The 12,033-nt window shown below is 47.8% G+C and overlaps 1 protein-coding gene across 1 annotated transcript; it reads left to right on the top strand.

Moving 5' to 3' along the window:
- The first annotated feature begins 170 nt into the window (after nucleotides 1-170).
- Nucleotides 171-11,894, top strand: LOC132681455 (uncharacterized). Its single transcript, XM_081795632.1, has 16 exons — nucleotides 171-300; nucleotides 535-620; nucleotides 696-743; nucleotides 888-1,007; nucleotides 1,502-1,579; nucleotides 1,847-1,929; nucleotides 2,390-2,476; nucleotides 2,555-2,671; nucleotides 6,448-6,581; nucleotides 7,650-7,858; nucleotides 7,931-8,116; nucleotides 9,781-9,832; nucleotides 9,906-9,973; nucleotides 10,398-10,565; nucleotides 11,381-11,536; nucleotides 11,611-11,894. The coding sequence occupies exons 1-16, from the start codon at nucleotides 171-173 to the stop codon at nucleotides 11,770-11,772; spliced, it is 1,884 nt and encodes a 627-aa protein (XP_081651758.1). The 3' UTR covers nucleotides 11,773-11,894.
- The last annotated feature ends 139 nt before the right edge of the window (nucleotides 11,895-12,033 follow it).

A 12,033-nucleotide genomic window follows, 5' to 3' on the forward strand; every position in this document is an offset into this window, starting at 1 on the left:
CCTTTTCAAAAGAGGGGAAAAAAAAAAGAAGAATCCCATGCAACATTCTGATTCACTCAGAAAAGAGGGGACTATCACCTCCTTTGATAAATTGTTATTTAGAGGCCCTACCCAGAGCCTGCAGATCAGGGAGATGAATTATTGAGGGGAATCTGAGAGGCATAGAAGCCATGGAGTGTGGAGAGGTAGCAAGCGCAGAGGCTGGTTTGGGCCAGGGCAGCTCAGTGCCCCCAGCCCTCATGGACAACCCCCAGGCCAGGCTGACTGTGGTGGTAGAAGTTGAGAGTGGAAGAGAATCAGGTGAGAAGAAGGCCTTACACATTCACTCTTCGAAGTAATGCAGCCTGGGGGAGCCTCCTGGGAGAGGGGAAGCCAAGGCCATTTTACAGCCTTAGCTGCTGCAGATGCTTTTTGAGGAAGCTCCGCCTCTCAGGGGGTCTGATCCTGTGCTCAGTACTCTAGGTTAGGAAACTGAGGCCAAAGTCGAGGGCAGGACTTAGGCACGGGAGTTAATATACAGTCCATCCTTCTCAGGCCCTGAGGACACATGTTGCCCCACACTGCTTCTGGAGGGGCCCCAGAGCATCTGCCTGCTTCAGCCGGAGACTCTAGACTCTCAGGTAGAAATGGGACGGGGTGCGGGTGAGGCCCTGGAAGATGGGAGTGACAATGCTGAGCCCAGTCTTCCCCTGCAGGAACAATGCATCACCTTTGACAGAGTCCTGGGCTCTGATGCTGCTCAGGTAGGGGGTGTTGTAGGGAAACGGGAGGAGGACGGGAATCTCAGGCGTCTGGATCCTGGAGTGCTAAGGGTTTCCCAAGCCCATGGCTCAGGCAGGCTGGGTCAGGGCACCTGTGACTAGGGGATATGCCTGTGTCCCCTGCAGGAGGCTGAGCAGGAGCTGCTAGCACGAGTCCAGTCCACACTAGGCTTGGTGGCCCGAGGGTACAGTGTGTCCCTACTGCTTCGGGGTCGGGAAACAGAGACACCTCGGCTTGTACCTCAGGTGAGTCCTGGGGGAGCTACCAAGCATAGGTCTCATGAGGCTCAGGTGTTGTTTCCTCCAGGAGACCTTTGAGAAACTTCCCTTCCCCTCCCTAGCGGACTGGGCCCATAGGGTGAGGGTCAAGACGGGGTGGTGTGCAAACATGAAATATCCAGCAAGGTCTAATATTCACAGTTTTTCATAATACCGATAATAAACTTGAAAGTTTTGTTTTCAGGGCTTCGTCAAAATGCCCCCAAGTCAAAATAGCTGCCTCAGAACTTCATCATAGGCAGGCCCCTGTTTTAGGAAACAGCAGGTCTCATTGAAAATGTCTACTCATTTGACTGGCTCACTGTGAACCGTGAGGGCTGGGGCTGTTTCTGTCTTGGACACTGTGTCCCTGTGTCCGCAGCACGTAGCTTAGAACCGGGCATAGACTTCACCGTCACGAAACTGTTGAAGGACAGATTTATCCTTTCTCCATCCCTACTGAACCCCTTTCTCCACTTTAGCTGTTGCAGATGCTGTTTGAGGAAACTCTGGCCCACAGGGGCGCTGTTCCTGGGGTTAGCACCCTTAGCCTGGTGCAGGTGAGACCCTGCATGGAAGGGAGCCCTGGGAACCAATGGTGGTGCTGTGGAAAGGGCCTGAAGCTCGCAGGCAGCCAGAAGAGACTGAGTCTAGCCTCATCTGCCACTGACCAGTGTGGGCTTGCCTCTCTGAGGTCTCCTATTTCCTGCCTGAAATGGCTGAATGTTGGTGCCCTGGTTGACTCAAGGAGCCCCAGCGGGAGGATCTTGTGAGATGAGGTCTGGGAAAGGCTGTTTGTAACTGGTGTTGTGCTTGTGTGATTGCAGCTCAGCCCCAGTGGAAGGACTCAGGACCTGCTCTCTCCAGGGAGAGAGAACCTATCGGTGTTAGACGTGTCCCCTTTGGGCTTGTGAGTCTCCAGGGGCCAACGGGATCTGAGGGTGCTTGTCTTAAGGCAGGGCTGAAACCCCCAAACCCAGCCGTGGGAGGTTTCTCCCCACTGCCATGCAGAAGGGAAGCTCTGCACCTGGGGTTGTGCTCATTACACCCACTCATCATCTTCCCTGCAGCTCGTATCCCCAGCCCTCTCACTCTTCTTACCCTATCCATCTACACCTCTTCCACTCAGTCATTACCATCTGGGTGATGTGAGTATCTCGTTGAGCAGAACTGGGCAGATGACAGGAGAAAAAAGGTAATGAAGATGAGAGGCTTTCAGGGGATATACTGAGCTTGGAACCTTGGGGATGGTTCTTACAGGCTCTTGGGACCCCAATGGACTCCCCATGCAGAGGTTCTGGGGGGCTGGACAGAACCCCAGAACCTCTTAGGAGGTGCTTAGGAGTTGAGCTCGTCTCCCCATCCTCCAGGGTGGTAGAAAATGCCAGTGAGGTGGAGGTGTCCGACTCAAGAGCTGCCTCAGAGCTATACTTACAAGCTGCAGGGGATGAAGGCAGGTGAGGACAGGAGGGCACCTGTCACCCCCAACCCCTATCCCTTAGGCATTTGGTCTCATCCTACCCTGTCCTCCACAGGGCCTGCTCTCTGCTCACTGTCACCATGTCCTGCCCAGGGCCTGACCCTCCCGAGGGGCCTGGGACCCGGGGTATGTGGCGAGGGACCTTGAGGATCCTGCAGCTCCCCAGAGACCTGTAAGTCTGATGGAATCTTCTGACTGCTTTAGGGAACAGGGTGGGGGTGTGGCTGAAGTATGGATGCAGAGACCCAGGGCAGCCTCAGAGTCTCATTTCCTCACCTCTGACATGGTGAAGGACTCCCTCCTTTAGCATTTCTTTTTTTTTTTTTTTAATTTTTTTAATGTTTATTTATTTTTGACAGAGAGAGAGAGACAGAGCATGAGCTGGGGAGGGGCAGAGAGAGATAGGGAGACACAGAATCTGAAGCAGGCTCCAGGCCTGTGCTGTCAGCAAGGAGCCCGACACGGGGCTCAAACTCACAGACCATGAAATCATGACCTTTGCTGAAGTCGGATGCTCAACCAGCTGAGCCACCCAGGTGCCCCATCCTTTAGCATTTCTTATAAGGCAGGTCTACCAGCAATGAACTCCCTCAGCTTTTACTAATCTGGGAATACCTTAATTTCTCACATGTTCTTGAAGGATAGTTTTGCCAGATATGGAATTCTTAGTTGACACACTTTATTTTCCCAGCATTATTTTTAGAGAGAGAAAGAGAGCAAGCAGAGTGACAGAGAGAGAGATGGAGGGAGGGAGAGAGGGAAGGAGGATCCCAAGCAGCCTCCACACTGATGTGGTCTCTATCCCACAACCCTGCAATCATGACCTGAGCTGAAAGCAAGAGTTGGATGCTCAGCCGACTGAGCCACTCAGACACCCCTTTCAGCACTTTAAATATGTCATCTCACTGCATTCTGGTCTCCATAATTTCTTTCTTCCTTTTTTTTTTTTTTTAAGATTTTATTTTTAAGTAATCTCTACATACAACATGGGGCTCGAACTCACAACCTGGAGATCAAGAGTTACATGCTGTACTGACTGAGTCAGCCAGGCACTAATGGCTTCCACAATTCATGATGAGAAATTGGTTTTCATTCTTATGGAGGATCACTCGTACCATCACAAGTTGCTTCTCTTACTCTGTTTTCAAGATTCTCTCTTTGGCTTTTGGTGGTTTGATTATAATGTGTCTTGGCATGAATCTCTTTGAGTTTATCCTTCTTGAAATTTGTTGAGCTTCTTGGATGTATAGATTCATGTCTTTCATAAATTTGGGGAATTTTTGAGCACTATTTCTTTGAATATTCCTTCTGCCCCTTTTTCCCTCTCTTCTCCCTCTGACAGTCTCATTCTGCATGTATTTATACACTTCATGCATCCACTGGCCTCTTGGGCTCATTTTCCTTCATTCTTTTTTCTTTTTGCATAATTTTTTTGACCTATTTTCAACTTTGCTGAGATTCTTTCTTGTGCCCACTCAAATCTGCTCTCTAGAGAATTTATGATTTCAGTTACTATACTTTTCAGCTCCAGAATTTCTACTTGGTTCCTGTTTTATTTTATTTTATTTTATTTTATTTTATTTTATTTTATTTTATTTTATTTTATTTTTTTATTTTTATTTTAAAGTAAGCTCTACACCCAGTGTGGGGCACAAACTCACAACCCCAAGATCAAGAGTCACATGCTCCCCTTGCTAAGCCAGGCAGACACCCCTCTTTTTGGTTCCTTTTTATAATTTCTGTGCTTCTATTCGTACTTTCTATTCATTGAGACATCATTTTCTTGATTTCCTTTACTTTTCTGAGCATATTTAAGATAGTTGGATTAAAGTCTTTAGTGAATCCAATGTCTGTGCTTCCTCAAGGACAGTTTCAATTAATTTTTTTTCCCCTGTGGGTGGGCCATGCATCTTTATTTGCATGCCAGATATTTTTTTGGTTGGAAACTGCCCAATTTGAGAATTTTTATTTTTGTAAAGATTATATTCTTCATTATGTTGGTCTCTTACGTCTCCATTTCTTTTCCTTAGGCTCTGACATTTTGGATATGATAATGGGGGAACTCTGAAAAAGAGATTCCCCATCCCCTCTAGGGTTTGCATTGTTGCTTGCTGTGGGCTGCAACTATCTGTTTGCTTAGTTACTTTCCAAACAATTTTTGCAAAGGCTGGATTCTTTGTTGCCACTGAAGTCTCCATTCTGTCATCTCAGTGGTTAGCTAGTGACCTGACATAGAATTCCTTACTCTACTGGGACAAAAACATTTTAAAGGAATAAAAAGAGAAAGAAAAAAAAATTTTAAAAATCTCCAGCTTTCCATAGATGGGCTCTGTGTTGGGTCAGTCCTTCTATGCTTCACCATTCCACTTACACCTCTGCCTTAGCCTTACTTCCTGCTTACAGTGAGCTTAAAAAAACAGAGATGAAAACTTACCATCTTCTCAGGTCTTTTCTAAGCCTGCATCCTGCTCTGGGCATGTGTGTGGCTTTCTAGATTCCTTGGTGCATGGGGGAATTTTCCTTATCCCCCATCCCCCCCCCCCACCGCAATCTGACTCCCCAACTTTTCTTCCCAGTCTTTCCATGCATCTGTTGTTTGCCCCAACTGTTATTTTTGCTTGTTGTTTCATCTTTTCAATGTTTTGAGCGACTATCATCTAAGATAGCTGCTCTGCCCTGAGAGAGTTCCAAGGTAAGGGAAACAAAAGGAAGCCCTTTTCGTCAGTCCTCTGGGGGGAACCCTAGACAGTGAAAACAACAAACACAGTTCCTTGGGAACAAAATCTACTCTGCTCCCTCCAGAGCCAAGCACCCCACCTCCAGAAACATGGGCTGTTGTCCTCAAGACAACTTCTGTGCTGGGGAGGAGGTTGGGGCTAGGTTAAGTTAAAACACCACAAAGATCTCAACATACTTAAGTTGCTTTCTCCTGGGTAAGCATTCACTTGGTTGTAGTAAACCTTTCACTGTCTCCCAGAGTTCCTGTAAGGTTGATCCTGACCATTTTTTCCACATGTTGCTGAAAAAGGACAGATCCCCAGAGTTCCATGCTCTGCCATTTTTGTGGATGTCACTTTGCTTTGCCATTTTAAATTGGGTGATTAGGGGTACCTGGCTGGCTCAGTTGGCAGGGCACGTGACTCTTAAAGAAAAAAAAAATTTTAACATTTATTTATTTTTGAGAGACAGAGCAGGAGCAGGAGAGGGAGACACAGAATCCAAAGCAGGCTCCAGGCTCTGAGCTGTCAGCACAAACCCTGACGCGGGGCTAAAACTCACAAATCGTGAGATCATGACTTGAGCTGAAGTCGGATGCTTAACCAACTGAGCCACCCTGGTACCCCAGGGCATATGACTCTTGATCTCAGGATCGTGAGTTCAAGCCCCACGTTGGATGTGTTGTCTACTTAAAAAATAAATAAATAAAAAATAAATTGGGTGATTAGTCTTCTATCACTGAGGTGTAAGAGCTCTTTAAATATTCTGGATAGGGGCGCCCGGGTGGCTCAGTTGGTTCTCACAGTTCATGAGTTTGAGTCCCTTACCAGGTGAGCTTGAGCCCTGCTTCAGGCTCTGCACAGTGCAGAGCCTGCATGGGATTCTCTCTCTCTCCCTCTCTCTGCCCCTAAATCTCATGCCCTCTCTCTCTCTCTAAAAAATAAAAATAAACAAATAAAAATAGCATAAATACATACATACATACATAAATGTATGTTCTGGATACAAGTCCCTTATCAGATAGACAAATTAAATTTTGCACTATGAGAATATATTATTTGTGTAATTAAATAATAAAATTTAAAAAAGGGTCTATGCAAGGTTGCAAATCTGCCTGGTGGTGCACCAAAGTTCTGGAAATAGTCAACCTTTCCATCAGATGTAATTTGGATCAATTTCTTTCCCCATCCACCAGTGGACACCTCCTTTCTTCCTCTCTCCTTCTGGCAGAGATTGCCCCCTGCTGCAGGTGTTGGCTGGTAAGGTTATTGGTGAGGAGGTAGAGGGCTCTCTGCCCTGGATCGTGTCATGGCTCCTGGAAGGAAACAACTACACTGGTCTTCTTCTTCGCCTGGACCCTCAAGGTGGCCTGGGGAAGGGTGTGGGGTTCTTTGGGGAGCTCTGACATCTAACTTATGCCTGACCACCCCTCTCACCAAAACACCTGCAGCCCCAACCCCAGTCCAGAGATAGCCTCACCTCTGGGAGGGTCAAGATTCAGAAAGGTCCCAGTATGGCTAGGTTGCCAAAGTCTGGAAAGGCAGGGCTGATAGTAAAAGCAACCCCTCGCCCTTCAGAGGCTTTCAACAGTTAACCAAGAATTTTCACACTAATACATTTTATTCTTACCACAACCCCATGAGACACATCTAACTTAGGGAGGGAGGCCTAATTTATAAATGAGGAAAGGGAGGATCAGAGAAGGGAAAGAACTTGCCTATTTTCATACACTTATTAAAAATCAGGCCTCTCTGAAATGATATGATGTCAGAGACTTAGGGGAGGTCAAGTGGAGGGTATAGATCAAACAAGAATGGCTGTGAGTTGACAATTATTGAAGCTGAGTGATAAGTAGATTGAATTTCCTATACTTTGTACATGTTTGAAATTTTCTACAATAAAAGTGAAAAGAAAGAAAAAGTCTGGCTCTCCATATCCAAAATTAGTAAGCACACATTAATTTGGCTAACATAATCCCAGACCACACACTGTGCCAGGCCCTGTGGAGTAAGGAAGAAAAATTAGGCCAGTTCATGCCCTTAAGGATAAAGCAGTGAAGGACAAAAGTATGTTTATCCATAGGCCAATTTGGTATCCTGATTAAAGGCACAGGCTTTAATGTCAGACAGAATTGGGCTTAAGTTTTAGCTCTGCCACTCACCAGGGAGTTGCTTGACCTCTCTAAGCTTCATTTGGTTCATCTGGAAAATGTGGGGGTAGGCAGAAAAAATTAGAGTTGCTGCTTCATTGGAGTGTTGTGTGGATAAAAAGAGGTGATCCACAAAAACACTTAGCATAGTGCCAAGCCCATATAAAAGCCTGATAGGTGTTAGCTATTTTTTGTAAGTAGTATTAATAAAAATTAAAAGTATTACAGGCAGTGTGCTCTGGAGTCCAGAAGGAGTGATTCACTCCGAGTCTCCCCTTATTAGGTGGCTCCCTGAGCTTACTCAGAGCTGCTCTGTTGGGGGCCTCGGGAAGGAGGATGCAGGTGAAACAGGTGAGGCCCACCCAGTGGGATGCAGTAGAAGAGGCACGGGCCCGCCGGGCAAACCTGAAGAGCTTGCGTTCAGGCCTCCTTGGGGACACCCTCACAGAAAGTGGGCTCAGCCAGCTGGGCAGGGCACTGCGAGAGTTGCGGGTAAGCAAGGTGAGGCCTGGAGGTGCTGAAGAGAGTAGCGGTTGGAGCCTACCTTAAACCCTCTCTCCATAGGTGGTAAAAGCCTGGAGCCAGTGCCCAGGAAGCCAGATGCTCAAAGGGGTCAAAGCTGAGGCTGTGGGGCTCCCAGAACTACAGGTATGTTTTCTGGCTCAACTTCTTAGGAACCCCATTGATGTCTGCCTTTTCTCCTATTTACAGAGCACTATGAGGAGTCCCTTTCTTTGTTCACTAATTTATTGATTTCCAAACATTTTAGTGACTTCTCAGTGTGTCAGGCATAGTGCCACGTAGGCCCTGGGAAACCCCTGTCCTCATGGAATTTGCAATCTTCTGGAGAGAAGCAATTATAACACCATGATCAGTGCTTTGAAGGCCTTATCAACACAGGGTTCAGTAGGGCATCTAAACACTTCACAGGGGATGTTGATTTCTGAAGGAGGTAGCCAGCAAAGATGAGTGAAGAACAAACATTCCAGGCACAGAAAATAACAGGTCAAGTCTCGGAAGTAAGCAGGGGCTTGATCTCTTTGGGGGACTGCAAGCAGGTCATTTTGCTGTAGGATATTTTGAGGAAGAGTCAAGAGAGAATGATTGAAGAGATAAGTAGGGGCCAGGTCATAAAGGGCTTTGTAAATTTATTGAGATGTTTGGACTTTGTCTTGAAGGTCAAGGGGAAGCCATAAAATTACTTTAAGCAGGGAAAACAGTATTGCTCACATTTTTCAGGTCAGCAAACTGAGGCTCAGAGAAGGGATCTGAGTGTCTCAGGGTCACTGAGATAATCAAAGGCAGCAGAGGTACAAACACCCAAGTCCTTAGGTTCAATATGCTTTTGCATCCGTTTAGAATGCATGGCCTCTCCTGTGCAGAAGGGGGTGCTGTCTTCCAGGATTTGCCAAAGGGCGGTTGGAATGCTGCTTCTGTCCACCTTCTCCTGGTCCTACCCTTTTCATACTTACAACTTGTTTTTACAGCCCTGAGCTTCGGGACTTAGGCATGTAAGCTCCCATTTATTGAGCAGCATCTGCTACTGCTTAGCGCTTTGGGTGTCTTATCTCATTTCGTGCTCTCTACAACTTTTTTTTAAAAAGGTTTTATTTATTTTTGAGAAGGGGAGGGAAGGGGCAGAAAGAGAGGGAGACACAGATTCTGAAGCAGGCTCCAAGCTCTGAGCTGTCAGCACAGAACGCAACGCAGGGCTCGAACCCAAGAACCATGAGATCATGACCTGAGCCAAAGTCAGACGCTTAACTGACTGAGCCACCCAGGTGCCCCTCTACAACTTTTTTTTTAAACGTTTATTTATTTTTGAGACAGAGCATCAACGGGGGAGGGTCAAAGAGAGGGAGACACAGAATTTGAAACAGGCTCCAGGCTCTGAGCTGTCAGCACAGAGCCCGACGCGGGGCTCGAACTCATGGACCGTGAGATCATGACCTGAGCCGAAGTCGGCCGCTTAACCGACTGAGCCACCCAGGCGCCCCTCTCTACAACTTTTTAAAAATGTTTTTTTGTTTATTTGATTTGTTTTGAGAAAGAGAGAGAGCGAGAGAGAGCGAGCGAGCAGGGGAGGGACAGAGAAAGAGGGGGAAAGAGGATCTGAAGCAGGCTCTGTGCTGATAGCCGATGCAATGTTTGAACTCACAAACCATGAGATCATGACCTGAAATGAAGTTGGATGCTCAACCAACTGAGCCACCCAGGCACCTCTATAACTTTTATTAGTTCCATTTTACAGGTGAGGAAATGGATTCAAAAGATTAGACACCTGCCTGAGGTTATACAGCTGAGGAAAGGAGGGCCTGAGACTCTGATCTGTCTGATTTCAAAGTCCTGAGCTTAACACGTACTATCCTAGGAGGAAGGGGATGGAATTCCCATTCTTAATATATTCTCTGCAGGTGATAGATTCAACAGCAAGCCACAGCCCAGGCTTCCAGGGAGAGCCCAAAGGTGGGTTTGGAGCTTGGGGTGGAGCTGGGTGCCCTCCACCTTTGTTGGGCTTAATTGCATTTTCCTCCAGTAGTAGGAGTAACAGCATCTCTAGGACCTGGGCTCCACCAAAAGCATCCTCCTAGGCACTCTGAGGAACAGGTAATACCTCATGTACCCCAGAATAGCTGGAAGCTCTTGGGGGCCTGAAGAGTTGCAGAGCACAGCTAACATGTCTACCGCTTCTGTGCCCCAACATCAGGGACAAATATGGAGCTTCTGACAAAGAGAGGACCTGACAGGCTATGATTCCTAAGAGAGGGGCATGGGAAGGCTGTTTTCCTACTGGGTCACATTAGGAGTATAGGATCCTTAAGGCCTCCATGGCACCTATTGGCAGAGCCAATACCTTTCTCCCATGGCCCCAAGTCTCTGTCCAGGCCACAGGCTCTTACAGGACAGTTAGGTTCCAGACGTAGTTGTAGGAACAGCCCTGGTGGTGGGGTTCTGTTGGAAAGTTGGGCACCGTATCCCGAGGCTGTGGCACACACAGACTTCTGGCTGAGCCTAAACTAATGCCATGTAGGCCTGGCACGCCCCAGATGTGGCCCTGCAGTTCTTCTTGGCCCAGGCACAGAGGAAGAGACTTCAAGAACAGCACCAGATATGGATCCAAAAGGAACTGAAGCGTTTGGAACAGGAGGAGGAAGAGGTGGAAGGTGACCAGGTCAAAGGCCTGGTGGCCGGAAAGGAGGTGAGGAGGGTCAAGTAGGGGACTTGAGGCTTCTTCTAATTGGTTCAGGCATTGTGTTGGGGGCTGGAATCCAGCCTCAGTCACAACAGAGTGGGCCATACCCTCTCTCATGATCCTCATAGCTTTATGGGGGACAGATGTAGCAATTTTCAGGGCTAAGTGCAGTGATGCAGGGAGTTAGGGGCTTGTGGGGACAAAGAAGAGTGCCTGACTCAGGCAGGAGAGGAGCAAAGATGGCATCTAGGCTGAGACTTGAAAAACAAATCAGCCAGAGGAATTCACTAGACTGAACTCCATGTGTGAAGTTCATACGCATCACATAGAGGCACTGAATATACTTGTTTGCCCAAATTAGGAAACAAAACTTGTGAGCGTGAGGGGATGGGAGGATACGTTCTGAGGACTATGGTTTATGAGCAAAGGTCCAGAGGGAAGCAATGGCAAAGTACAGTCTGGGTACTGCAGATTGTCCATCTGGGGGGCCCCGGCAGGTACATGGTCAGAGATGAGGCTAAAGAGACCAGTGTGTGCCATGCCTCTGAATTTGGACTTTACCCTAAGAATGACAGTGAACCATTGAAGGGCATGTGTCATCTCAGTTCTGTCCCTCACTAGCCATGCAAATTTGGGCAGGTTAGGTCACTTCTCTGATTCATGGTTTCCAAATCTAACTACCAGATTTGGAAAACTAAAATGGCAACCACTTTCCTCCCCTGGGTTTCATTGGCTAAAATGAATGAATACACATGAAGTGTTTAGGAACAAAGCCTGGCACACAGGTGGCACTGAACAAAGAATATGTATTATCACTGAAGGCCTTCGAGAGGCAGAGATGGCACCGGGAGCAGACACTATGGAGACTCCAGCTGGAGGCCCTTCAGGCAGAGCGGGACACTGCAGAACAGGACCTCATGGCCCTCTATGACGTGCACGTGCAGGCTGCCCGGGCTCGGACATGCCATACACTGCAGGTTAGTGGGGACAGAAGGCAGGCCTTGAAATGGTTCCAAGGCTGACTGACAAGCATCTCTGAATCTGGGCACAGGTATTTCGAGCCTGGCGAGGGCTGTGGGAGGAGCAGACCATGACCACAGAACATCACCACCGCAGCCTGCTGGCTGGTATCCTGCAAGACACGCTCCAACTGGCCACACAGAACCAGGAGCTTCAAGCCCAGAACCAGCAGCTTCAGCAGGGTATAGGCTAGGCTGGGGCCAGTCGTGCTGGATGGCTGCCCTGGGAAGAAGTCTGGTGATCAGTAGTCTTTCAGGGGCAGCTGCTTCTCTCTTTATTCTTCACTGTCCCAGAAGGGAGAGGGAGCTGGGATAACTACGCTAACCTTCACTATGGATAATGAACGATACCACTAACCAGGTCTCGTTGTGTCAGTCCCTGCTAGGTACCTAATATCCACCTCTTCATTTTAGCCTTTTTCACTACCCTATGTAGTAGGTGCCACTTGACCCCC

Source organism: Panthera onca, chromosome A1 (genome assembly GCF_046562875.1).
Source record: "Panthera onca isolate mPanOnc1 chromosome A1, mPanOnc1 haplotype 2, whole genome shotgun sequence".
NCBI lineage: Eukaryota > Metazoa > Chordata > Mammalia > Carnivora > Felidae > Panthera > Panthera onca.